Source organism: Panthera uncia, assembly GCF_023721935.1.
Source record: "Panthera uncia isolate 11264 chromosome A1 unlocalized genomic scaffold, Puncia_PCG_1.0 HiC_scaffold_17, whole genome shotgun sequence".
NCBI lineage: Eukaryota > Metazoa > Chordata > Mammalia > Carnivora > Felidae > Panthera > Panthera uncia.
This window is the reverse complement of record NW_026057577.1, coordinates 118,361,782-118,386,048: the sequence shown is the minus strand read 5'-3', so window position 1 is coordinate 118,386,048 and position 24,267 is coordinate 118,361,782. Positions and strand designations below refer to the sequence as shown.

The following is a 24,267-nucleotide window of genomic DNA, read 5'->3' as shown; positions in this document are numbered from 1 at the left end:
AAGAATTCTCAAAACACAGTAACAGAAAAATAAACGAATACAAAAATGGGCTAAAGATTTGAAAAGGTCCATTACAAAGATAATATATAGTGGTCAACAAGCACATGAAATATGCTCAATGTCATCAATTATTAGGGAAATGCAAATTAAGGCCACAATGAGATACCAGATATACCTATTGGAATGGCTAAAATTAAAGACTTATCGTCCCAAATGTTGAAGAGATGTGGAGCAACCAGAACCCTCACACACGGCTGGTGGAAATATAAAATGGTAACCACTTTTCAGTTTCTCCAAAGTTAAACATACTTCGATCATAGTCATTCTCCTCCCACGTATTTACCGGAGAGAAATGCAAGCATACAGACATACAAAGACTTGTACATGAATGTTCACAGCAGCTTTATCTACATTAGCTCCAAACTGGAAACAGCCCAACTGGCTAAACAAAACATGGAATAAAAAGAAATAAAAAAGTAATACATACGAAAACATTGATGAACCTCAAATACTTAGTGAAATAAACCAAACCAAAAAGAAAAGAAAAATGGAGTAATAGTCAAAACCCATGTAACTAGACAACACAAAGAATGAGTCTTGGGGCGCCTGGGTGGCTCAGTCGGTTGAGCGTCCGGCTTCGGCTCAGGTCATGATCTCTTGGTCCGTGAGTTCGAGCCCCGCGTCGGGCTCTGTGCTGACAGCTCAGAGCCTGGAGCCTGCTTCAGATTCTGTGTCTCCCTCTCTCTCTGACCCTCCCCCATTCATGCTCTGTCTCTCTCTGTCTCAAAAATAAACATTAAAAAAAAATTTAAACAAAACAAAAAAACAAAGAATGAGCCTTAATGTCAACTATGGACTCCAATCAATGCACCAATGTTGGTTTATTAATTGTAACAAGTGTGCCACACTAACACAAAATGTTAATAATAGGGAGAAATATGTATGGAGGGAGAGGTAACATATGGAACACTCTGTACTATCTGCTCAATTTTTCTGTAAACCTAAGACTGCTCTCAAAAATAAAGTCTTAATTTTTAAAAATGACATAAATGAAGGAAATATGGGAAATTTTATAATTGTCCAATATCGGTAATGGATACCCTGTAGTTCATTATTCTATCCTCCACTTTTCTATATATTTAAAATTTTCATTTAGAAATTTTTTAAAGAATACATAATGATTCCATTTATATAAAATCCTAGAAAATGCAAATCAACTTAAGTGACAGAAAGCAGATCAGTGGTTGCCTGGGGAAGGGAGGGACTTAGAAGGATTAAAAAGGAACATAAGGAAACTTTGGAGGAAGAGTTATGTTCACTATCTTGATTATGGTAATAGTTTCATGGTTCATAGTTTCATGTATACATCAAAATGAATCAAAGTCAAGAATGCTAGCTTCTCCTGCAGATCACCCACAGCATCAAAACTGGAGTTGGTGAGAAGCCAATGCAGATTCCATTCTGTCCTTGCTCTCCTCCACATTCAGTTTCCCTTTTTGACTGTCTGCCTAGCTGATCTGCAGCAGCTTCAGGCTCAACAATAGACTCAGAGGCAAGCGTCTGCCCAGAATGCTCTCCCAGCCCCCACAATTACAGAAGGTCTAACCCCTGTCATAAATCCCACATTATTTAGCAGGCAAGTAGTTCTTCTTCTTTGATGGAACTTAACTAATACAAGATCCAGACCATTTTATTGAGTAAGAAGACAACATTGATGGTGTTATTCCCTTCCAATGGAATCTATAAATTTAATATACTCCTAATTACAATCAAAAGGGATTTTCTTTTAGGAACTTCATGAAATGTTTCTAAATTTCATTTAGAAGAGCAAATACCGGGTGCCTGGGTGGCTTACTTGTTAAGCATCTGACTTCGACTCAGGTCATGATTTCACAGTTCATGAATTCGAATCCCACTTTGGGTGAGTTTGTGCCCCGCTTCGGGTGAGCTCGAGCCCTGCTTTGGGTGAACATGAGCTCTGCTTCAGGTAAAATAAAGGAGTAAATGCCAATAAACTTGAAAAAGCAGAGTATCATAAGTACTAAAAGGTGAATACAAAGTCCAGAAACAGATTAAGTATGTGTATGGGGGAGTGGAGAATGTGTGTATAATTCTAAACTGATAGAGGAACACTTATTATTTAACTCAGATCCTGTATCAGTTAGGCTTCTTAAGTGCATGGAAAAGAAAAGAAGTAAATGCAAAACACAAAACTTATTAAAAGGATATTGGAAATCACAGACTTGCCAGGTTTTAAGAACCAGGCCTCAAATCTATGCCTCAAGTACCTCAGTGAAAATGACACCAGACAACTGGTCTGGTGACCATCTCCCTACCACTGACCCCAGCTTACACTGCCCAACCCCTGTCACCAGATGTTACCACTGGCATTGGTGTGAAAGCTGCACTGTCTGCTGCGGCCATGAAAGATTCTTGGCAGTATTTGTTGTTGTTCTTTAATCTCAATACAAAATTTGGAGTGGGGCAGCGTGTATGTGGTCTGATTGGCTGGCTCTACATTACATGACCAGACCTTTGCTGCAAGGGAGGTTGGAAAAGACAGTACTTAGCCTTTTCAGCATGTATTGTAGAAAGAGTGCTCTTTGTTTCTTCCAGTTGCATTAGAAGAGCAATCTGACAAATATACTATCTGGACAGGAAGTGAGCAGTCCACACTGGTTGTCAGTCTGTTAAGTGCTAAGGAGTACTGGAGAGAGTCAATCATCAGACAAAACCTGAGACTGGGTCATCTGCTTTCAATCTGTGCAATGCACAGTTCTACACAGTAAAGCTGTTTAAATCAACTCTAGGTTTTAAAGCTGTTAAATCAAACAACATTCAAATGGATTACAGTTTTGCAATATAATAGACCATTTCCCTGGTTAAATTAAGAAAGGGAATCTGTAGCTGCTTGGAAAATTTCTATGATTAGATAGCTTTTGTAATCAGTTTGATTATCAAGTTTGGGATATTTACATGAATTTGTAAACAGACTTCTACATAGTTCAGCCAGGTAGACTTTTAGAGGGGAGCTCAAAATTATTTTAAAAATATTGATAGACATGACTACATAAGAATGTAAAACTTGTGCATGGCAAAGTTAAAGACAAATGGAGGAAATTTAGAACCTTTATGATGGAGAAAGATTTAAAGTTTTACTTTATTAAGGGCACTTAAAATTAAGAAGGAAAAATAAGTACCCCAGTAATAAAGCGGGCAATGTCTATGGAAAGGCAATTTTGAAAAGGAAGAAATACAAATATCAAAAATTACTAGAAGATTTCAACTTTATTGGTAATCAATTGAATTTAAATTAAAACAATAAGGGGTGCCTGGGTGGCTCAGTTGGTTAAGCGTCCAACTTTGGCTCACATCATGATCTCACTGTCCATGAGTTCGAGTCCTGCATCAGGCTTGCTGCTGTCAGCGGGGAGCCTTCGCCGGATCCTCTGTCTCCCTCTCTCTCTGCCCCATCCCTGCTCATGCACTATCTCTCTCTCTCTCTCTCAAAAGTAAATAAGCATTAATAAAGTAATTAAAACAATGAGATTTCAATGTAAGATTGACAAAAAAATTGCTAATACTTTCTGTTAGTAGTGGTAGAGAAATGATCACTCATACTGAGTATTAGCAGGAGTGTAAGTGGGTATAATTTTTAGGGGACAATTTGACAATAAATGTATCAAAAACCAAGGGGCGCCTGGGTGGCTCAGTCGGTTAAGCGGCCGACTTCGGCTCAGGTCATGATCTCACGGTCTGTGAGTTCGAGCCCCGCGTCAGGCTCTGTGCTGACAGCTCAGAGCCTGGAGCCTGTTTCAGATTCTGTGTCTCCCTCTCTCTTTGCCCCTCCCCTGTTCACACTCTGTCTCTCTCTGTCTCAAAAATAAATAAACGTTAAAAAAAAATTAAAAAAAAAAAACCATTTAAAAATGAACAAATATTTTTGACTCAGCATTTCCAACTCTACAAATTTATCCACAGAAAATAAGTAGATTTAAATACAAAGAGGTATATATGGATATTCAGTATGGCATTGTTTATAATAAGGAAAAATTAGAAATTAAAGGTCCTAAATACAAGACTAGTGAAATTAATTTCAAACAATTAAGCAGCCATTAAAAAACACTTATTTCTGTTTTTACTGACATGAAAAGATGTTCAAAATATTAACATTTAAAAGGCAGCCTGTAAGATAATATGTAAAATATTACTTTTTATTAAAAATATGTACTTATACTGTACATTTAAAAATAGAGAAGACTGTTCATTTGGCTCCTATCTCACTCATGGGCTTACATATGATCATTACTTTTTTCCCCTTGTTTGATTCCCTAAACATTTTCAATGCCTTAATATTATGACCACAAAACCATTAAAGCTACTCTGAAAAGTTAGTCAGAAGTCATTAAACAACTCAGACCATGATGCTTGTCAGCCTCTTCAAAGTATAATTTTTAAAAAGTAAAAGTATATTTATAACATCATAAATATGTATTAATAAAAATATGAGAATATATAACATTAATAAACATTAATAGAGGTGCCTGGGTGGCTCAGGTTAAGCACCCAACTCTTGATTTTGGCTCAGGTCATGATTTCACGGTTTGTGAGTTCAAGGCCTGCATCGGGCTCTGCACTCACGGTGCGGAGCCTGCTTGGGATTCGTTCTCTCCCCTCTCTCTCTACCCCTACCCCACCTGCTCTCTCTTTCAAAAATAAACAAAAAAAATTAAAATTAAAATAAACCTTAATAAAATTTTATACAATTCTTATAAGCCAAATTTATACTATAAAAATTATTTGTTCCTATTTATGTATTAGTTGACACATGCAAAGACTACAAAAGATTTCTCTATCTCCAGGTGAAATAAACTTATAGAGATTCCTTTAATTCTTTCATATTGTGAAGAAGACTTGCTTTGCACAGACCAACTGTGCAAATGATAATGGAGTCTATGACAATCCTCAAATTCTTGTCATTTGCAATAATGAAATCTGTTCTGAAAAGCACTAAGATTGGGTTTGAGTCTACAGATTCTTCCAGGATGAGGAAATAATGATTTCAAAGTACTTTCAAGCAAGAGATAAGACCAAAATGTAAGAATCCAAAAGATACCTCCAAGGTCATGAATCCTTTAATTAAACCTGAGGATTTACAGTCCCATAAATGAATCATTTGTTTCCACTTTACAAATAAACTCTTGACACTTGCATGGATAAAGAAGTCAACATATTTAAAGGTTCAGTGCACATAATTTTAAAGTTTATAAAATATCCCTTTGAACCAAAGCTAGATGCCAGTATCCACTTAGGCAGATGGGAATCGGGACACACAAATTTGAATTAATGACCAAGTCAGAGAGGTGCTGCACTGGCAGCAATATTCCCCTCCTTCAGTGAGCAGTGGCCTGCAAATTAGCCCAAAGGAGAAAGAAGGCCACTCAGGCAGATGAGTGTGGGAGGGAAGGCTGTGCACACTCACACAAAAGCCTAACAGAAAAGCTCTGCTGCCACTGAAACTATGCTTATTCAGGAAAACCTTGGTTTGCGAGCATAACTCATTCCGGAAACATGCTTGTAATCCAAAGCACTTGTATGTCAAAGCGGAAGAAATACTGGAAACTCAGATGACTTGTTCCACATCCCAAAAATATTCACATAAAAATCATTACAATACTGTAATATAATACACAGCAATAAAGAAAATACAAAATATAAAGACAAATAAATTAACCTGCACTTACCTTTGAAAACCTTCGTGGCTGGTGTGAGGGAGACAAGAGAGAGGGTTATTGTGTAGGATGACTTTCACTATCACTAATGAAATCACTGCTATCTACTGGCTCAATGGAATCCTTTTCTACATGGGGGCCATTGTATACACTTGCATGGATGTCAACTATACTACATTATTAATAAACTCTTGTCATATACTGTATTTAATGTAACTGGCAATAATGCAGCAGAGGAAAGGGTCTCTATCTGCAGGCAACCTGACCTAGAATGAAGCAAAGCATTCCTAAGCTTACTCATGTATGGAAAAGCAAAGGACTGTTGAAGTGACAAAAAATACACTATCGCCAGTTTTGGGTACCTTCCAATGTTCTGAAAAATCACTGATTTCTGCCAAACACCACAGCATGAGGCCCAGCATCTGAGCAAGGGAGACGATCACCCACCATCCCGCAGAGAGAAAGAAAGAGAGAGAAAAGAACGATTGGCTCATTTGTGATCATGTGACATTAGGCATCATGTACTACTCAGTCGCAGAACAAGTTACTCACAACACAAGGTTTTACTGTATATGCATTTATTACAAATTTATTTTCAAATCTTATCTCAGAAAGGAGACAAAAAAAAGGTCATTATCCACTTAATTGCAAATTGCATTACATCCAAACTCTTTTACTCTTTTTTTAAGATTTTACTTTTAAGTAATCTCTACACCCAACATGGAGCTCGAACTCACAACCCCAAGACCAAGAGTCACATACTCCACTAACTAAGCCAGCCAGGTACCCCCATCTTCTTTTACTCTTGAAACAATTTTTAACATCCTAAAATATATTTAAATGTTACCAACCTTGTGTTTTACATAAGTTCAGATTCTAAAAAGACAGGGTAGCTAATGAAGTGTTAAGAGCAAAGTGAAACATCAAAAGATCACTTCAAGTATTTAAATGATGATTCAAATTTAAAGTGACCCAAAAAAGAAGACCTTATTGTTTATAACTATATCGTTGTTTGAACAGGAACACATACACAAAACGGGGCAGCATGAAATACATTTTATAAATGGAAAGTATAAAACAGTTTGCTTGATGAGAGAACAACAAAAGACTAATGAGGGAAGTAGATCCCTTAGCCCGTCAAGTTTTTTAGATGCCTGCAGCTCTGCAAACTTCTGGACTGCAAGTACATGGGCCCCTGAGCCAGAATCACCCAGCTAAGCCTTGTCCGAGACCACAGACACAGTGAGATAATACTTGTTAAATGTTTTAAGCCTCTAAGTTTCGGGGTAATTTGTTATACAGTAATAGGTATCTAACACAATACTGTTTCATTCATTCATTCAGAGAGGGCACAAGTGAGCAAAGGGCAGAGAGAGAGAGAGAGAGAGAGAGAGAGAGAATCCCACAAGGGGCAGAGGCAGGGGGGAAAGAGAGAAAGAGAAGCGGGGCTGGTGTTCACCTGAAGCAGGGCTCAGCTCACCCGAAGTGGGGCAGGAGCTCACCTGGAAGAGGGCTTGAGCTCATCTGATGTGGGATTCGAACTCCTGAACCCTGAGATCATGACCTGAGCCCAAGTCAGATGCTTAATGACTCAGCCACCCAAGGACCTGTTTCCTTTTTTTAAAAAAGGTATAATATGGGAGTGCCTGGGTGGCTCAGTCGGTTGAGTGTCCAACTTTGGCTCAGGTCATGATCTCATGATTCATGAATTCAATACCTGCGTCAGGCTCTGTGCTGACAGCTCAGAGCCTGGAGCCTGCTTCAGCTTTTCTGTCTCCCTCTCTCTCTCTGCCCCTCCCCCTCTCATGCTCTGGCTCTCGCGCGCGCGCGCTCTCTCTCAAAAATAAACATTAAAAAAAGTTAAAAGAATATAATTATGGTCCCAGAAATACAATTCTGACATCTATTCCACTCCAATTATTAGTGCAGATATTTAACATCTCTGGCTTAGATTCTGAGTATGAGAAAGAGAATTTTTTTCTTTTGGAAAACGAAATTTAATGAATGTAGTCCTTTTAGTTACTGTCTCTGACTAGGACACCCAAGTGTATCCATTTTTCGTCATACCTTTTTCTACTTCCTACCCCTTCCCTATAAGTAGAATGGACCTCAAAAACCGTAAAATAACGATTTATTCTACATAGTCACTTTTGTTAGGCAGTTCTGTTAAGACTAGTAACTATAATTTTCTCTTAAACCTGTCATGCATAAAACCCAATGTGCACAAGGTATTCGACAAATATTTCAGTATACTAATACAAGGTATAAGCAGGAAGCAACCCTCAGCCTATGAACTAAACATATTATTTAGGATGCCTTCTCATCTCATAACAACCAGTTACCCAGATGATAAATTTCTCCTTATGACTTGTAGCCACTTTCTACAATGGTAAAACTGCCACACCCCATCCCATTACAGTAAAATGTCATCAACTATGGGGACTTTAAAGTATACATACATAGTAGTAGGGCGCCTGGGTGGCTCAGTCGGTTAAGCGTCCCACTTGGGCTCAGGTCATGATCTCACCGCTTGTGAGTTCGAGCCCCGCGTCGGGCTCTGTGCTGACAACTCAGAGCCTGGAGCCTGCTTTGGATTTTCTGTCTCCCTCTCTCTCTCTGCCCCTCCTCTGCTCATGTTGTCTCTCTCTCTAAAATAAACTTTAAATACATTTTTTAAAAAAGTATACATAGTAGTAATCTTTCCTTAACTCACATAGTCAGTTACTTTAATTTTACACTATGATGCATTAATAATCTTAGACAAATATTTCTGCCAAAACAAAGAGCTAACAAATTCCCCATGTAAATGTCACCTACTTCCCTCTCTCATCACACAAATATTTATAAAAACCTGAGGTAAACGTAGTCCCAAATCCAACAACTACCTTTAGTATTGTTTTACAAAGAAGTCTTTTTCACTGTTGGTGCTGCAAAAGTTCATATATTTAATTTTTTTTTTTAATTTTAATTTCTTTAAGTCATCTATACACCCAAGGTGGGGCTGGAACTCAAACCAGAGATCAAGTAGCAGGCTCCGCCCAGTGTGCCAGCTAGACGCCCCAAATACATATATATTTTTAATGCTACAATACCTAGAGCAGATGCCCAATCTAATGCAGCTAATTTGCAAAGAAAGGAAACACAAATCCTCACTTTGACAGAAACTTTTTATAGCCTGAACATAAAATGTTTAATTCCTACACTATTAGTAACAAAACATACAATTCTGAATCTCAGTATATTTCAAATCTCGGCAAATTCCCAAAGCGTTCTTTCCTAAGGCTGGTGTGATGCAATAATCTTAAAAATGCCGATTAAGAAAATGGGGCAGAAGGCCTGGCGTCAACGTTACCAAACGTTCCATGTGCAGGGAAGAGACCGTGTCACACTTTTAACAGTCACGCCTCCAGGGATCCGGGGCGGGCAGGACTGTCGTGCCTGGTAAAGAGGGCAATGGGCAACTCCGGCAAGACCCCCGCCACGCCGCCCTGGGCCAGGGAAACGCCGGGGCACAAAGCCTAGGGGAGGACCCGGTGCTTATGGAATCTCGAAGGAGCGACGAAGCCTGAGGGAGACGCCGGGACTTCGAGCAGATCCCGGGACCATCAGACAGTGACGGCCCACGGGTCCAGTACACCCCGCTTGCTCTCGCGTCCCGCGCGCTCGCCGCCCCTGCAAGCCCACCCCATCCAGACTCTGGAGCTTCGGCCTCCCACCTCAGGACGCAGTTTCGCGGCGTCCACTCCGTCCCCTTCCCGCCCAGTCCCTCGCGGAGCTCAGCCGCACCCACCCTCAGCTCTTCAGGTTGAAGTCCTTCGCAGCACAAACGGCGGCCCCGCCTCTCTTCCCTCCCCTAGGCCGGCACCATAGAGACGCCGGACGCCGGCCAGAGCGGCCCCAGCAACACCCAAACGTCCGCCGAGAGGACGCCGGGATACTGGCCCCATTCATAACGGACCGGAACGGAAATCTCTGGGGTCCGCTGGTGGAGGTGGTGGGTTCCTGCAGTTTTCTCCTGCCGTACCCCATAAGGAGACCTTTGGGATAGTGGGGGGATAAGTGCAAAGTGCCTTGTTGGTTTCCTCTGTCAAACCTGAGCATTCGTTCTTGGCTGTGCCGGCGCCGTGCCCCAGACTTGGCGGATATACCCATAATGCACCCTCCCTGGCGGCCAGAAAGCTGAGAAAGCAGAAGTGGCCTCACCGAATGTCGGAGGCACAGGCCATACGCTCAGACGCTTGAGCTGGGAGCCACAGGCCGTCTTGGCTCCCGAAGAGGTGGAGAAATGTCTTTCAAGTTGGGCGTCGGAGAGTTTTTCAGGAGACGGAGACACCACGCGGCTTTGCGGGTCGGCCGCTCCTCCATAGCGCTCCAACGCCCCCTTGGGGAATTCTTGATAATTATACTTCGCCACTTTGTGGGCGGACAGTGGGTGCTACACTTTATTGTAGCAGCAGTGGCAGGCCTGGCTGAATCATGACTGCTAAACGCACAGGAGCTGAAAAAACTGCGTAAAATGTAGCTTGACCCTAATTAACCAAACTCACAAGATGCAGCTTTTTAATGGGACTATGGTCAGGTCCCAGCCTGTCTTTTGCCTGAGTGAGCACCGAGGAGATGTCTAGCTTGGCACTGGCTCTAGGAAGCACTGGCTCAAAAGAATAGGCTCAAAGAGGGGCATTGCTTTCTTCTTCCTACCTACAGTTTCTCAGAACAAGTGTCAGATGGAAAGCAAGGGTAGTAGTGGGATTATATTAATCATAGAGTTGAAAGAGAATTCTGTAGTAGAAAGTGAGATCTTCAATATCAAGCAAACTCCTAGGCCTCTCACAAAACCCTGAAGTGTGACTCAGTTTCTCGGTGATAGAACTTTTCATTGCTTGCCACACTCTTGGTCCTTAGCCAGTGGAAAAGATTCAACTGAGGAAAACGATACACAATTTAACTCACATAGTTTAAAAGCTAATCAAAAAGAACACATTAACCACAATATGGGGTGCTTTTAGTCATGATAAGGACAATTTGTCTCAATTGTAGTAACAATGTCACATTGCCCTTATGGCAGCATTGTACATCTTATACTCCAGGCTTTCTAGAGCTATAGAAGAACAACATGGAAGGCTTCCTGCAACCAAAACAAAGAGAAAGGGTTAGTTCTTTTCTGTGCAGTCAGCCTACAGCCCGAAGGCACTGATTCATTTCTACAATACATACTGAATTCTCTGTGTGCTGAACACCATGTTTAGTAACAGGCTATAGAATGACTTTATGGAGCTCAAGTTCTAGCGAAGGATCTAGACTACAAAGAAACAAAAGTTGTACAACTACAGTATGTGCTATAAAGGAAATAACTAGGGTGATGTAATAGAGACTAATGGGGGAGGCCCTTCTGAAGAAGTAATAATTGGTGCTGAGATTTAAAGGTGGCAAGGAGCCCATAGAGAAGCTATCAAGAGAACACTGTGCCCATTCAAGTCACTGACATTATCACTCCTAATCTATGCTCTACTTCATTTCCTTTTTCTCCTTGTTTCCTATGTTCTTTCTTCCATGTCAAGAAGCTGGTCTTTTCTAGAAATCAGAAGTTAATCAGAATATTTTTGCTATATTTGTCAAATCTTGAAGTCTCTTTAGTGTGTGGTTTTGTTATTTCCCAATTGGCAAGGTTCTAATAAACAGCACTTTTGATGAGCTCATTTTAGTTGCACACACTTGTATAGCATCAGTTTTTTTCAGATGTTCAAGAGAAATTAATAAGCCAATTCAGATAAAATTGGTCTTTGATGAAGTGCTCAATTCTTAGCTTGAAGCAATATTGCCTGTATGATTTAAAGATCTAATTCTCTTTGGGCAGTTCTGTTGAAAAATATTTGGAGACACCAAAGAGCAAATGACCAAATGCACAAAATTCTGCATATTTAAAAAGGAAAAAAAAAAAAAAAAAGCCTTGAGGATTAATAGTAAATGCTCCGCAAGATAAAACAGTAACAACTATGATTTTATAAATTTTTTTTCATAAATATGAAATAATTGTTCAAAATTCTAAAATATTTCTTTATTAATAAGGTACATTATAAATATATATATCTTAAAATTTACAAGTTAGGTAACCCCCAAAGTTAACTGTCATTTTTTCATATAATCATTGCACACAAGTAATATATGTAATTTCTTGGCTTACTAGTAATACTAGTCACTTGAAACAACATCCTTAAGGTTTGTGATTCACTTTTTAGAATTTAATAGAAGACAGTCAATATCTTGAAGGATTTCAGAGGTTTTTTTCAATGCCACTGATACTCTCTTTTCATTAACTTCTTCCAGCAAGGTTTCTGAAGGTTTTGGTTCATAATGATCAGATGACCGTTCATTTTCTTTGTTGGAAATCTGGTTTAGGATACCACTATTCTCCAGTAACACTAAGTTGCTTAGTTAAGGAGTTTTTTCCCCACATTTTTCATTATATAAGTACTTTTAATTTCAGAAAGCCTGGTCTTCATATTAAAATATTATTTCTCTGTTAGGAAGGTCTCTTAGATTCATAATAGATTTGGTACTTTAGAACTTATCAAGTCTACCCCTTATTGATAAAGAAACTAGTTAGAGTAGAAGAGAAGAAGAAAGGAAAGAGTAGGTATGTGTGTGTATTTGGATGGAAATTTGGTGATAGGAGATGAAAAGAATTAAAATCTCAACATTCCTTTAAGTGAAGAAGTGATATGGGACTAAAAGAACAAAAGAGTGACAGGAATATAAATAATCTATGTGTTGTATTTTTTAATTTAAAAAAGATCTAGAATGAAAAGAAACCTGTCCTCTGTTGCAGAGCTACTTTATTATTTGAATAGGATTACAGAAAAATCTTTAGATAAATTTAAATGAATGAGGTGGGAACTTACAGAACAAAAAGTTTCTTAAGAAAATGAGCCCAGTTATATGTCAACAAATTGGACAACCTAGAAGAAACAGATAAATTCCTAGAAACAGACAACCTACCAAGACTGAATCATGAAAGAGAGAATCTGAATAGATCAATCACTAATAAGGAGGTTGAATCAGTAATCCAGAACCTCCAAATAAATAAGAGCTCAGGGCCAGATGGTTTCACTGGTGAATTCCTCCAAGCACTGAAAAAGAATTAATACCAATCCTTCTCAAACTCTTCCAAAAAATAGAAGTGGAGGGAGTATGTCCAAACTCAAATCTTTAAGTCCAGCATTACCCTGACAACCAAAACCAGACAAGAACACTGGTCAGAAAAAATTATCGGGGTGCCTGGCTGGCTCAGTCAGAAGAGTATATGACTCTTCATCTCAGGGTCACAGATTCAAGCCCCATATTGGGTGAAGAGATTGCTTTTGAATAAATAAATAAATGAAAAAATAAATAAATGTTAAAAAAATTACAGGCCAATATTCCTGATGAATATAAATGCAAAAAAAATCCTCAAAAGATTAGCAAATGGAATCAACAATACCTTAAAATGATCATACACCATAATCAACTGAGATTTATTCCAGAAATGCATGGATGTTTCAACATATGAAAATCAGTCAATGTGATACACCACATTAACAAAATGAAGGATAAAAATTACCTGATTATCTCAATAGATGTAGAAAAACTGTCAACAAACTGGGTATAGAAGGAATGTACCTCATGATAATAAAGGTCACATATGACTAACCCACAGCTAACATCATACTCAATGGTGAAAAACTGAAAGCTTTTCCTCTAAGATCAGGAATAAGACAAGGATGCCCACTCTCGCCAGTGTTATTCAACATAATGTCCTAGCCAGAGCAATTAGGCAAAAAAGAAAAGGAATTCAAGTCAGAAAAAGTAAAACTGTTTCTATTTGCAGATGATATGATATTATATATAGAAGATCCTAAAGACTCCACCAAAAACTGTTAGAACCAATAAATTCAGTAAAGTTTCATGATGTAAAATCAATGTACAAAAAAATCAATTAAATACGCTAATAACAAACTATCAGAAATTAAGAAAACAATCCCATTTATAATTATATCAAAAAGAATAAAATGCCTAGAAATATATTTAAGCAAGAAAGTGAAAGATCTATATGCTAAGACATTCATGATGGAAACTGAAGAAGACACAAATAAATGGAAAGCTATTTTGTACTCCTAAATTGGAAGAATTAATATTGTTAAAATGTCCATGCCACCCAAAACAATGTACAAATACAATTCAATCTCTATCAAATTCCAATAGCATTTTTCAAAGAAACATAATAAACAATCCTAAAATTTGCACAGAACCACAAAAGAACCCAAAGAGCCAAATCTTAAGAACAAAGCTGGAGGCATAATGCTTCCTGATCTCAAACTATATTACAAAGTTATAGTAATCAAAACAGTATAGCATGGGGAAAAGGATAGACACATAGATCAATGGAACAGAATAGAGAGCCCAGAAATAAACCCACGTAATACACGGTCAATTAATTTACAACCAAGAAGCCAAGAATATACAATGGGGGAAAAGATGGTCTCTTCAATAAATGGTGCTGGAAAAACTGGACCCTTATCTTACACCCTACACAAATATCAACTCAAAATGGGCTGAAAACTTGAATATAAGACCTGAAACCATAAAACCCCTAGAAGAAACCATGGGGTAAGGTCCTTGACATCAGTCTTGGCAGTGATTTTTTTGGATTTGATAACAAAGCAAAGGCAACAAAAGCAAAAATAAACAAATGGAAGTACATCAAACTTAAAAGCTTCTGCACAGCAAAGGGCACCATCAACAAAATGAAAAGACAATCTATGAAATCAGAGGATGTATTTGCAAATCATATATTTGATAAGAGGTTAATATCCAAAATACATAAAGAGCTCATACAACTAAATAGCAAAAAAAAAAAAAAAAAACTGATAAAAAAATGGGCAGAGAAACTGAATAGATATTTTTTCAAAGACATACAAATGGTCAATAGGTATATGGAAAAGTGCTCAACATCACAAATTATCAGGGAAATGCAAATCAAAACCACAGTGAGGTCTCACCTCATATGCATTTGAATGGCTATCATCAAAAAGACAATAGTTAACAAGTGCTGGTAAGGATGTGGAGAAAAGAGAACCCTTGTGTACCTTGGTGTCAATGTAAATTGGTGTAGACACTATGGAAAACAGTATGGAAGCTCCTCAAAAAATTAAAAAAAGAACTATCATACCATTCAGCAATTCAAATTCTGCAGATATATCCAAAGGAAATGACATCAGGATCTCAATGAGATATCTGCATTCCCATGTTCATTGCAGCATTATTCACAATAGCCAAGATATGGAAACAAACCAAGTGTCCAGTAACAAACGAACGGATAAAGAAGATATGGTATAGGGGCACCTGGGCGGCTCAGTCGGTTAAGCGTCCGACTTCAGCTCAGGTCATGATCTCACTACTTGGGAGTTCAAGCCCCGCATTGGGCTCTGTGCTGACAGCTCAGAGCTTGGAGTCTGCTTCAGATTTTGTCTCCGTCTCTCTGCCCCTTCCCTGTTCACGTGTCTCTCTCTCTCCTTTCTCTCTCTAATATAAAATAAAAAATTAAAAAAAAAAAAAGAGAGAGATGGTAGATGTATACAATGGAATACTACTCAGCCATGAGAAATAAGGAAATCCTGCCATTTAAAACACAGAAGGATTCTGAGGGTATTATGCTAAGTGAAATAAGTCAGACAGAAACACAAATACTGCAGTGTCATTTATATGTGGAATTTTTTAAAAAAGTCAAACTGATAGAAACAGTAAAAATGGTTTCCAGGGGGTGGGGGTGGATAAAATAGAGATTAGTAAAAGACAAACTTCCAGCTCTAAATTGTATAAGGTCTGAGGATCTAATGTATAACATGGTGACTACAGTAGATAACCTTATGTTGTATGGTTGAGGTTTGCTAGAAGAATGGAACTCAGAGGTTCTTACCAAAAAAAGGGTGGGGAGAGGAAGGAATAGATATGGGGCATATAGATATAGATATGTGAGGTGACATGGGTGTTCATTATTAACAAGACAGGGTAATCCTTTCACAATATGTGTGTGTCAAGTCACCACAACGTACACCTTAAATCTCTTACAATTTTGTCAGTTATACCTCAATAAAGCAGAAATTAAAAATAAAAGAATTTTTAATAATAAATATCCTAAGAAAAAAGAAAGAAAAAGTCAGACATAGGTCTGTTATAATTTAGAATATAATTATATAAGTGAAAAAGTCTCCATAGGAGACCTTAACCCTAGTTCACTGTCCCCTGCCCTATTCAAACTCACTCAAAAGTATAAATGTTGACATGATATACCTTCTATAGACAAGATATATCTTTGTTTTTTAAGTTTATTTATTTATTTTGAGAGACAGAGGGTGAGCAGGGGAGGGCCAGAGAGGGAGGGAGGGGGAAAGAGAGAGAGAGAGAGAGAGAGAGAGAGAGAGAGAGAGAATGAATCTCAAGCAGGCTCTGCAGGGTCAGCACACAGCCCGACGTGGGGCTTGAACTCATGAAACTGTGAGATCATAACCTGAGCTGAAAATAGTTGAATGCTTAACCAACTGAGCCACCTGGTGCCCCTAGACAAGATATATCTTAAATTACCATCTTAAATGTTATTCAGTAAAGCTCCAGAATATATAAGTATGGATTAATATAAAGTACAGAATCATGAATTAAGCCTAGAACCTAAAGGGAGTAATTATACAGGACAGTACATTCTGTTTAAAGGATACAGTTAAACTTCTTTATCTTTTCAAGTTCAGAGGCCACAGACCTGTGCAAAAAGAAAAAAAAAAGTAAGTTAATGATAGTTGTCTGAATCTTTTATATCCACGATATTTCAAGTAAGCATACTTGATTTTTTTTTTCATAAAGTTTTGAATTTTAGAAAGAAGTGCCCAGAAGTTAAGAATTCTCTTTATATGGGTGCCTGTTTGGTTCAGCCAGTAGAGCATATGAATTCTCTCTATATTGGCTTTATTTAGTAACAAATCAACTTGATTCAACTGATAGCTATTGAGTACTTTTAAATTAAAAAAATTTTTTTGAATGTCTATTTATTTTTGAGAGAGAGAGAGAGAGAGAGAGACAGAGCATGAGTGGGGGAGGGGCAGAGAGAGAGAGAGGAAGACAGAATCCGAAGCAGGCTCCAGGCTCCGAGCTGTCAGCACAGAGCCTGATGCAGGGCACGAACTCACGAGCCATGAGATCATGACCTGAGCCCAAGTCGTACACTCAATTGACTGAGCCACCCAGGCTCCCTGCTATTGAGTGCTTTTAATGAATAATGTAAGTGAATAGAAGTCCTCACCTCAAGGACTTTTGAATCAGGTATTGATGTTTGAAGGTAACGGGCATTCCTGCCACAACTTAAAAACAAATTTTTTTTTTGATGTTTTATTTATTTTTGAGAGAGAGAGACAGAGTATGAGCGGGGGAGGGTCAGAGAGAGAGGGAGACATAGAGTCTGAAGCAGGCTCCAGGCTCTGAGCTGTCAGCACAGAACCCGACACGGGGCTCGAACTTGTGAAATATGAGATCATGACCTGAGCTGAAGTCGAATGCTTAACCACCTGAGCCACCCAGGCACCCCAACTTTTTTTTTATATAACTGTTTTTTTCTATTTATTTGAAGTTTTTTTATATAACCATTTTTTCTATTTGAAGTACAATAAAAAAAAAATGCTACACTCTGGAAATTCAGTGGCACAGGTACATGGCCATAACTTGAGAGACATTATAAAGTTAAAAAAAAAAAAAGGAAATAAAAAGAAAAAAAACTCTCATATGAAACTGCACTATTACATACTTTTATCTGCTCAAACAGATAATTTGCAAATATTAGGTCAATAAACTGTATAACATCCATAAAAAGGTAGCTTTCTTACTGAAATGCAAGAATTTAAAAGATTGGTAATCGACGGGTGCCTGGGTGGCTCAGTCGGTTAGGCTCAGGTCATGATCTCATAGTTCATGAGTTCAAGCCCCCACATCAGGCTCCATGCTGACAGCTCAGAGCCTGGAGCCTGCCTCAATTTTGCGTCTCCCTCTCTCTCTGCCCCTTCCCCCATGCTCGCTTGCTCTCTCTAAAAAAACATTAAAAAAAATTTTTTTTAAAGATTGATATCTAAACAACAAAAGACAAAAACAAACTGGAATGAAAATCTAGATATCACTTCTAAAATTGGGGCTTTCTGTTGGAGACTTCCTACTCTTCTCTCCCTCTGCCATATCCTGCTGGAGTTCCAGGCCCCACTCCTCTGTCCACCTATCTACCCACAGATCCCGCCTGCTACAACTTTTTTAATACTCACCTGGTATACCCTCTTCTTTCCTCCTCCAAGTTTAGTCAAAGTTAAAAACCTACTAAAATCCTATCACTTCTCTGAAAGAAGTGTTCTCTCCTTCCTTGAATTTCTATAGCACTGTTAACTAATCATATACTCATTGTAATCTCTTGAACTCTTTAACCTTCTGATTTTCATACCTAGATTGTCTTTTTCAGGAGAAAGGATTTTTTTCTTTTTCTTCTGTACTTTGCACATATAAGTAAGGCCTCATTTATATGGAACCCTTCAGAAACAGATGGTTTTGGGGGGCCAAGTTTTTACAGTTGAATTAGGTGTCAAAATATAAGTATTTTCTATTAAGTTTCTTCTGGAATAGACTACTTACTCATTTCATTGTTTTCTTAAACACAGTATATTACATATTCTCTTCTCCTTGAATAGAAGGGTTAACATTATGAACATTAACTCTTACCATGTTCCACAGAAACAGACACTGGGACAAATGGTAATGGGTAGAGGGCAGAATCTCTGACGTGTGTATCCTTTCTCTTTTTCCTCATTAAGCTAGAATGAAATGTGAGCAGTGGCACACAACTAGAAAATAGTGTAACTTAACTAGCTCACTGTAAAATTAATGAAGACTTTAATATCTAAAACATCTCTCTATTCAAGTCACTAGAAAAGTCTTCACAGTTCATGGAACTTGTCTGCTTTACTGGCCTTACTACAGTGGAATGTATTCACCTCCTTGTCAATTTGTACTCTTTCGTTGTACTCTAGTCTATGGATGAAGGATGAAAGAGATCTTTCAACATTTTAAGCATCTGTGGTAAAGACTTCGATATGACTTATTCCAAGGCCTGCTGATTATTCATCACTGAAAAACATCTTTTTTTTCCACATACGACATTTTTCTGCCTGTAAGCAACAATACAAACTACGTTTAGTGCTGTTGCTCAAATGATGACCCAACTTCTTATGAACTCTCTTCTGTACTATTTTTGACTAGCATCCCTATTAAGAAGTTGAATCAGTAAATAAATAATAGAAGGTGAGCTGGAAAAAAAATACTGAAATACAATTTAGGTAGCTATCGATTGTGCAGTCATTTCTCTTCCTTCAACCCTTCTCTGACAAGAAAACAAATCAGAGTGGAGATGTGTTAGGCTTTGCAAGGGAAATGGAGCTATTGTAAGCGACTGCGACTGGACTGCGTCTCCTCTCCCTACTCTTCCTCAATTCCTTTGTCTTTCTGCTGCTCCTTTTTGCTTCCACCCGTGGCTGCTCTCACCAATATGCACTTCTCTCATGCCCTCACTTTTTAGTTGTCTTTACAGTTATCCTCTTCAAAGTCTTCATGTAAAAAGGCTAGCATCTTACAAACTTTGTCAGCTGAGCAATGAAGTGACCAATTTTATCGTCATACATAATTTCCCTTTCATCCCAACTATGTTTTTTGCTAGCTACTCGGGCAATTTTTCTGCTCCCAAACAGACTGTAGCTGAAGAATGGAGGATCTGGAAAGCTGAACCCTTAGGATACCTAACATATTCAAATAACATCTACTGATTTGATTTCGACCTCTTTCTCTAAGTCACTTAGGAAAAGGTGTTGAGAATTAGGCTTAATGTTTGTATTTTTTCACCATGCTATGCTAAGACACCTTACAAACCACTTTAAAGCTTCCTAAATTGTTCCTGGTATCCCTCTTTTCCAATACAGGTTTCTTCCACTATCCAATGGTAGAGTGTTCTATGAAAACGTTCATAAGCTTAAATGGCACAAAGTGAAAAAACAATTGCCATTCATTTTTATGGAAAATGTTTTGATCATTCCCACACCCAAAACATAACCTCTCTTAAGGCTTTTTCTGACACCTAAGGATCCATCTTGCTAATGGATGCACAAAATAAACTGGGATAAAGCACAAAGGCTCACAGACACAGTTCAAAGCTATGGCAGACTGAAGCTGAGATGCTGAGTGTAGTTCTCAGGTAAGGAGCTCAGAGCTACCATGCTCCCTGCTGGGGGTGCAAGCTGCCTCCGTGTAAGAGCTCGCTGCTAAACAAATGCAGAATGCTATTTTCACTTTTTGCCTTTTTCCTTGAAAGCGAAAACACTTCTCGAATTTTTTTTGGTTAGCAAAGACAGGAACATACTCCCAAGTACTAACCAGGCCCAACACTGCTTAGCTTTCGAGGTCAGACAAGATCAGGCACATCCAGGGTGGTATGGCTGTAGAAAAATGGGGACATGCTAATGTAGGTCTTTCATGTAAGTGAAGCGGCATAGTGCAAACTTCCAAAAAGTAGGGGATACCTGTATATTCAGAGTATGCTCTCAGTGATACTAACCTTCCTAAGGGCCTTTCTTCCTATCATTTTTTCCACCTAGGAACTCGTAATTCCATCAAGTGTGAGCTTTTCTATTGATCACAAGATCTATTCTTATTCTTCAAAACCCACAATACACCCTAACAGATAGCATCTGCTCCATAAAAACATTTTTTCACTGTCTCCACAGGACAAAATACACTTTTTACCTCTACCCTTGCTCCCTCCCTAAAATATCTTATTCATTTCCCTAAATATTCCTTTGAAGCCCAGTTCTAGTCCCCTTGCACACTGAAGGGCACGTAGGATGGACTAAAATACTTTATTTGTTGATTTGCCAGTTGATTTGGGGGAGGTAATTAATAGGATAAAAATGATCTCAAAATCAATTTTTTCTGAAAGTTAGTCAACATTTTACTTCTTTTAATATTGCTAAAATTTTAAAAATCCTGCTTTAAATTTTTCCATAAAGTTTTCGGGATGAATTTATCATATAAAAAGAATCACCCATTTTGGTAAGAAGTTTGCAATGCAGTTTTCTGAACTTCAGATAAAATAAAATACGATGTAATGCAATAAATTGGATATCTGATTAAAGATAAATTATTTTCAAGCTTAAGCTATCAGAAAAGAGTCTCAGAGCTTACCATTTGACATTTTTAATTTTTGTGACTCTTTTACACAGATAAAGTTTAAGAGAAATATAAATACCAATTTTCTTCAAGAATAGAAGATGAAGAATGTGTGGGCATGTCTCTCTGATTAGTCTGGGTCAGGCTTCTGCACCATGATATGACTGCTGTCACATATCTAGATTGAAAACATTAAAATAAATATTTGAAAAATGAAGTTGTATAGTATTTTTAAAAACATTTTTTAAAAAGGGAAAATCATTAAGACAATTTGGGGAAAAATGATAAAGAAAAAAATTCCAAAGTGAGGCATTTACTGGTAAATTTTTTGAGTCTTTTTCAAAGCAAATGGAAAAGTTAAGTTTTTTTCATTATTCATCAAGAATAAAATGATTTACTCATATTCATGATTAGTAAAGATATTTCTATAAGTTATTTTTTAAAATTAATTTATTTTTGAGAGAGAGAGAGAGAGAGAGAGAGAGAGAACGAACATGAGCAGGGACGGGGCAGAGAGAGACAGAAAGAGAAATAATCCCAAGCAGGCTTTGCACTGTCAGCACAGAGCCCAACACAGGGCTCGATCTCACCAACCATGAGATCATGACCTGAGCTGAAATCAAGAGCCGGATACTTAACAGCCTGAGTCACTCAGCTGCCCCAATAAAGACAGGCTTTAAGAATCAGAACAAAGCAATACTTGGATTTCATTCAAAATTCAAATTCAGATGTCTAAATTCTCCAAAGTGAAATAAATTTCATTATGTTTTATAATGAAAATGTCTTTACACATTAAGACTAAGTGAGCATTTGCTTTCTAAAATTTAAACCAGAACACAGCCATTAATTCCCACACATATACACAAATGTATAATTATATATAATTCATTCAATATACAAAACAAGTATCAAGTTCAATAAAACAAATGATCTCAAGTGATGGCCTGAAACAAATAGTAATGTTTGTCAAAGACACTGCATTTTTTCTTATTTATTTATTTATTTATTTATTTATTTATTTATTTATGTTGAGAGAGAGAGAGAGAGAGAGAGAGAGAGAGAAAGAATATGAGTGGGGAAAGGGCAGAGAGAGACGGGCAGAGAAAGGACCCCAAGCAGGCTCCATGCCATCAGTGCACAGCCCGATGCAGGGCTCAATCTCACAAACTGTGAGATCAGGCATGACCTGAACCGAGATCAAGAGTCAGCCCCTTACCTGACTGAGCCACACAGATGCTCTGTATTTTTGAGGCAAATTATTCAAACTAGCAATGAATGTTGGAGCATTTACACCAAAATGCAATAAATCCCAACAGGAAAATAAATTCATGAGGTAAAAAAGCAATTCTTTCATGAACATTCTCAAATAAAATCACTAACATGCCGAGAACATCACAAGTAGACTGATTACAACAAATTACATAAAACCAAAAGAGAAAAAGCATGTTCATAAAAATGGATTTTAAGAATCTTCTCCATCTTAAGAAAAAGCATCACTGAATTAATTTTATTCCACGTCACAGAAATATACATAACTTTAGTTATTTGTGCAAACCTTATTTCAAAAGGTCAGGGGATTAATTAATGGTTAACACAGCTGACCACAGTCCAACTTCCACAGCAAGACCAGTGTATCGAAAATACTCATTTTGAAAAACCACTTGAATACAAATGGAAATGATTAAAAATGATCTGATTTATTTAGTTATGCAAGATGCCAATACTTCTGTAAACTCTGAAATCTGCTGAAATGATACATGCACAATATCTACCTGAAAAAACTAAAAATATAACATTTAAATAGGTTTATATGCTTCCCCTCTGTCAGAAAACTGTTTACCATCATAAAAATAGTTTTTAAAACTGCTTTTCAGTACCTTTCATATGGTCCAGGGTGTTGAATCTGAATTAACTGATCTTGCCCATCAGGAAAAGTTAACTTACACCAAGCTAAGTTGAGACCTTGGTTTACCTTAAGCAGAAAAGAGGGAAAAACAAGTTTTATCGTTCTAAAACTGAGACAAAACTCACAACAAAAGCCTCTTTTACATTATCAATTTAAAAAATATGTAGATGAATCATTAAAATTTTATTTTGACTAATTTAAAGATTATATTTTACATGGATTATGGGTATTGTTTAACCACCACTCTGGTCCTTCTCTATATAATCAGTTGCCTTTATAAAAATGATTATTTGTCACACCTTTCTGATTTTTGCTAGGAAATCCAATGAGATCACTAAAGCCTCTTGACAGATTTTACATCTCAAAAAATAAAACTGAGATAGTGTGGTACTTGATTTTCTTTGTTCTATTTCCACTGATAGAAACAATAAAAAAGTAGATTTCAGTATGAAATATAATCACCTGTCTCTTTTCAGTAAAAGAGCTGAAATTCCAATTTAGGGTTAGAGTAATGCCATTTAAAAAGAGAGCATGTACTTTGTCATCAGAGTATGCAAGAAATCTTCCCACGCTGGGTATGAGCGATTCTCTCAAAAGTAAAGGCAGTATATTGCTATCATTTATCCCAGGTACCTAAAACCAAGTAAACAAAAACAGCAGGAAAGAGAGTTATCCATTGATAAGACTTAAATGATTAATAAACTCTGAGGCAACTTTATTCAGAAGTTGAATATTGTAGAATCCTTATATATGTCTTCACTTTTCCAGAAGTGGATAGCCAAATTAGTCTATTACAAGCAGATTAAGTTCTAGTCTTTGAAAAGTCCATGTTCTGAATTTTAGAACACAGACAAAACTTAGGAAGTACAGCAACATATAGGTTTATAATTAAATTAGTACAGATACAGAATTCAAAGTTTGAGAATCACTTCCTTTAAGTCCATGTTAAAGAAATTACTTTTACTGTTATAGAAACAGAGTAGAATACTGTACTATCATAGTTTATAATAACCACATTTTGACATACTTCAAATCTTATCAATTTCCCTGCCCTTCCCCCTCCACTGAGAAAAAAGAAACAAAACAAATTATAGGCAAAGTATAACATAAGAGCCAGATTTTGCAGTGTTTATCTAGTAAGTGGATATTTTTCTGAATAAACCAATATTAATGTTACAAAGAATTTCTCACATGACTTCAATGAAAGTAACTTGAACTTAGAGGTATGTATGTAAACAATAAAACAATTTTAAAAATCTTGCTTTTAAAATAATTTTAATAGGGATGCTTGGGTGGCTCAGTCAGTTAAGTATCCGTCTTCAGCTCAGGTCATGATCTTGCAGTTTGTGAGTTCAAGCC

The 24,267-nt window shown here is 37.5% G+C and overlaps 2 protein-coding genes across 2 annotated transcripts in view; both read right to left on the bottom strand.

Annotated features, from left to right (window-relative positions):
• TMEM267 (transmembrane protein 267) overlaps nucleotides 1-9,700 on the bottom strand; it is a 17,450-nt gene extending 7,750 nt beyond the window's left edge. Inside the window, exon 1 of the mRNA XM_049648110.1 lies at nucleotides 9,523-9,700. The gene's annotated coding sequence lies outside the window, so the exon portion shown is untranslated. The remainder of the gene's footprint in view (nucleotides 1-9,522) is intronic.
• A 1,951-nt stretch (nucleotides 9,701-11,651) lies between these two features.
• CA1H5orf34 (chromosome A1 C5orf34 homolog) overlaps nucleotides 11,652-24,267 on the bottom strand; it is a 32,173-nt gene continuing 19,557 nt past the window's right edge. Inside the window, exons 9-13 of the mRNA XM_049648105.1 lie at nucleotides 23,371-23,541; nucleotides 22,880-22,974; nucleotides 21,082-21,180; nucleotides 16,481-16,521; nucleotides 11,652-12,151 (exon numbers count right to left, since the gene is read on the bottom strand). Coding sequence (XP_049504062.1) covers nucleotides 11,958-12,151; nucleotides 16,481-16,521; nucleotides 21,082-21,180; nucleotides 22,880-22,974; nucleotides 23,371-23,541 — 600 coding nt within the window. The 3' untranslated portion in view covers nucleotides 11,652-11,957. The remainder of the gene's footprint in view (nucleotides 12,152-16,480; nucleotides 16,522-21,081; nucleotides 21,181-22,879; nucleotides 22,975-23,370; nucleotides 23,542-24,267) is intronic.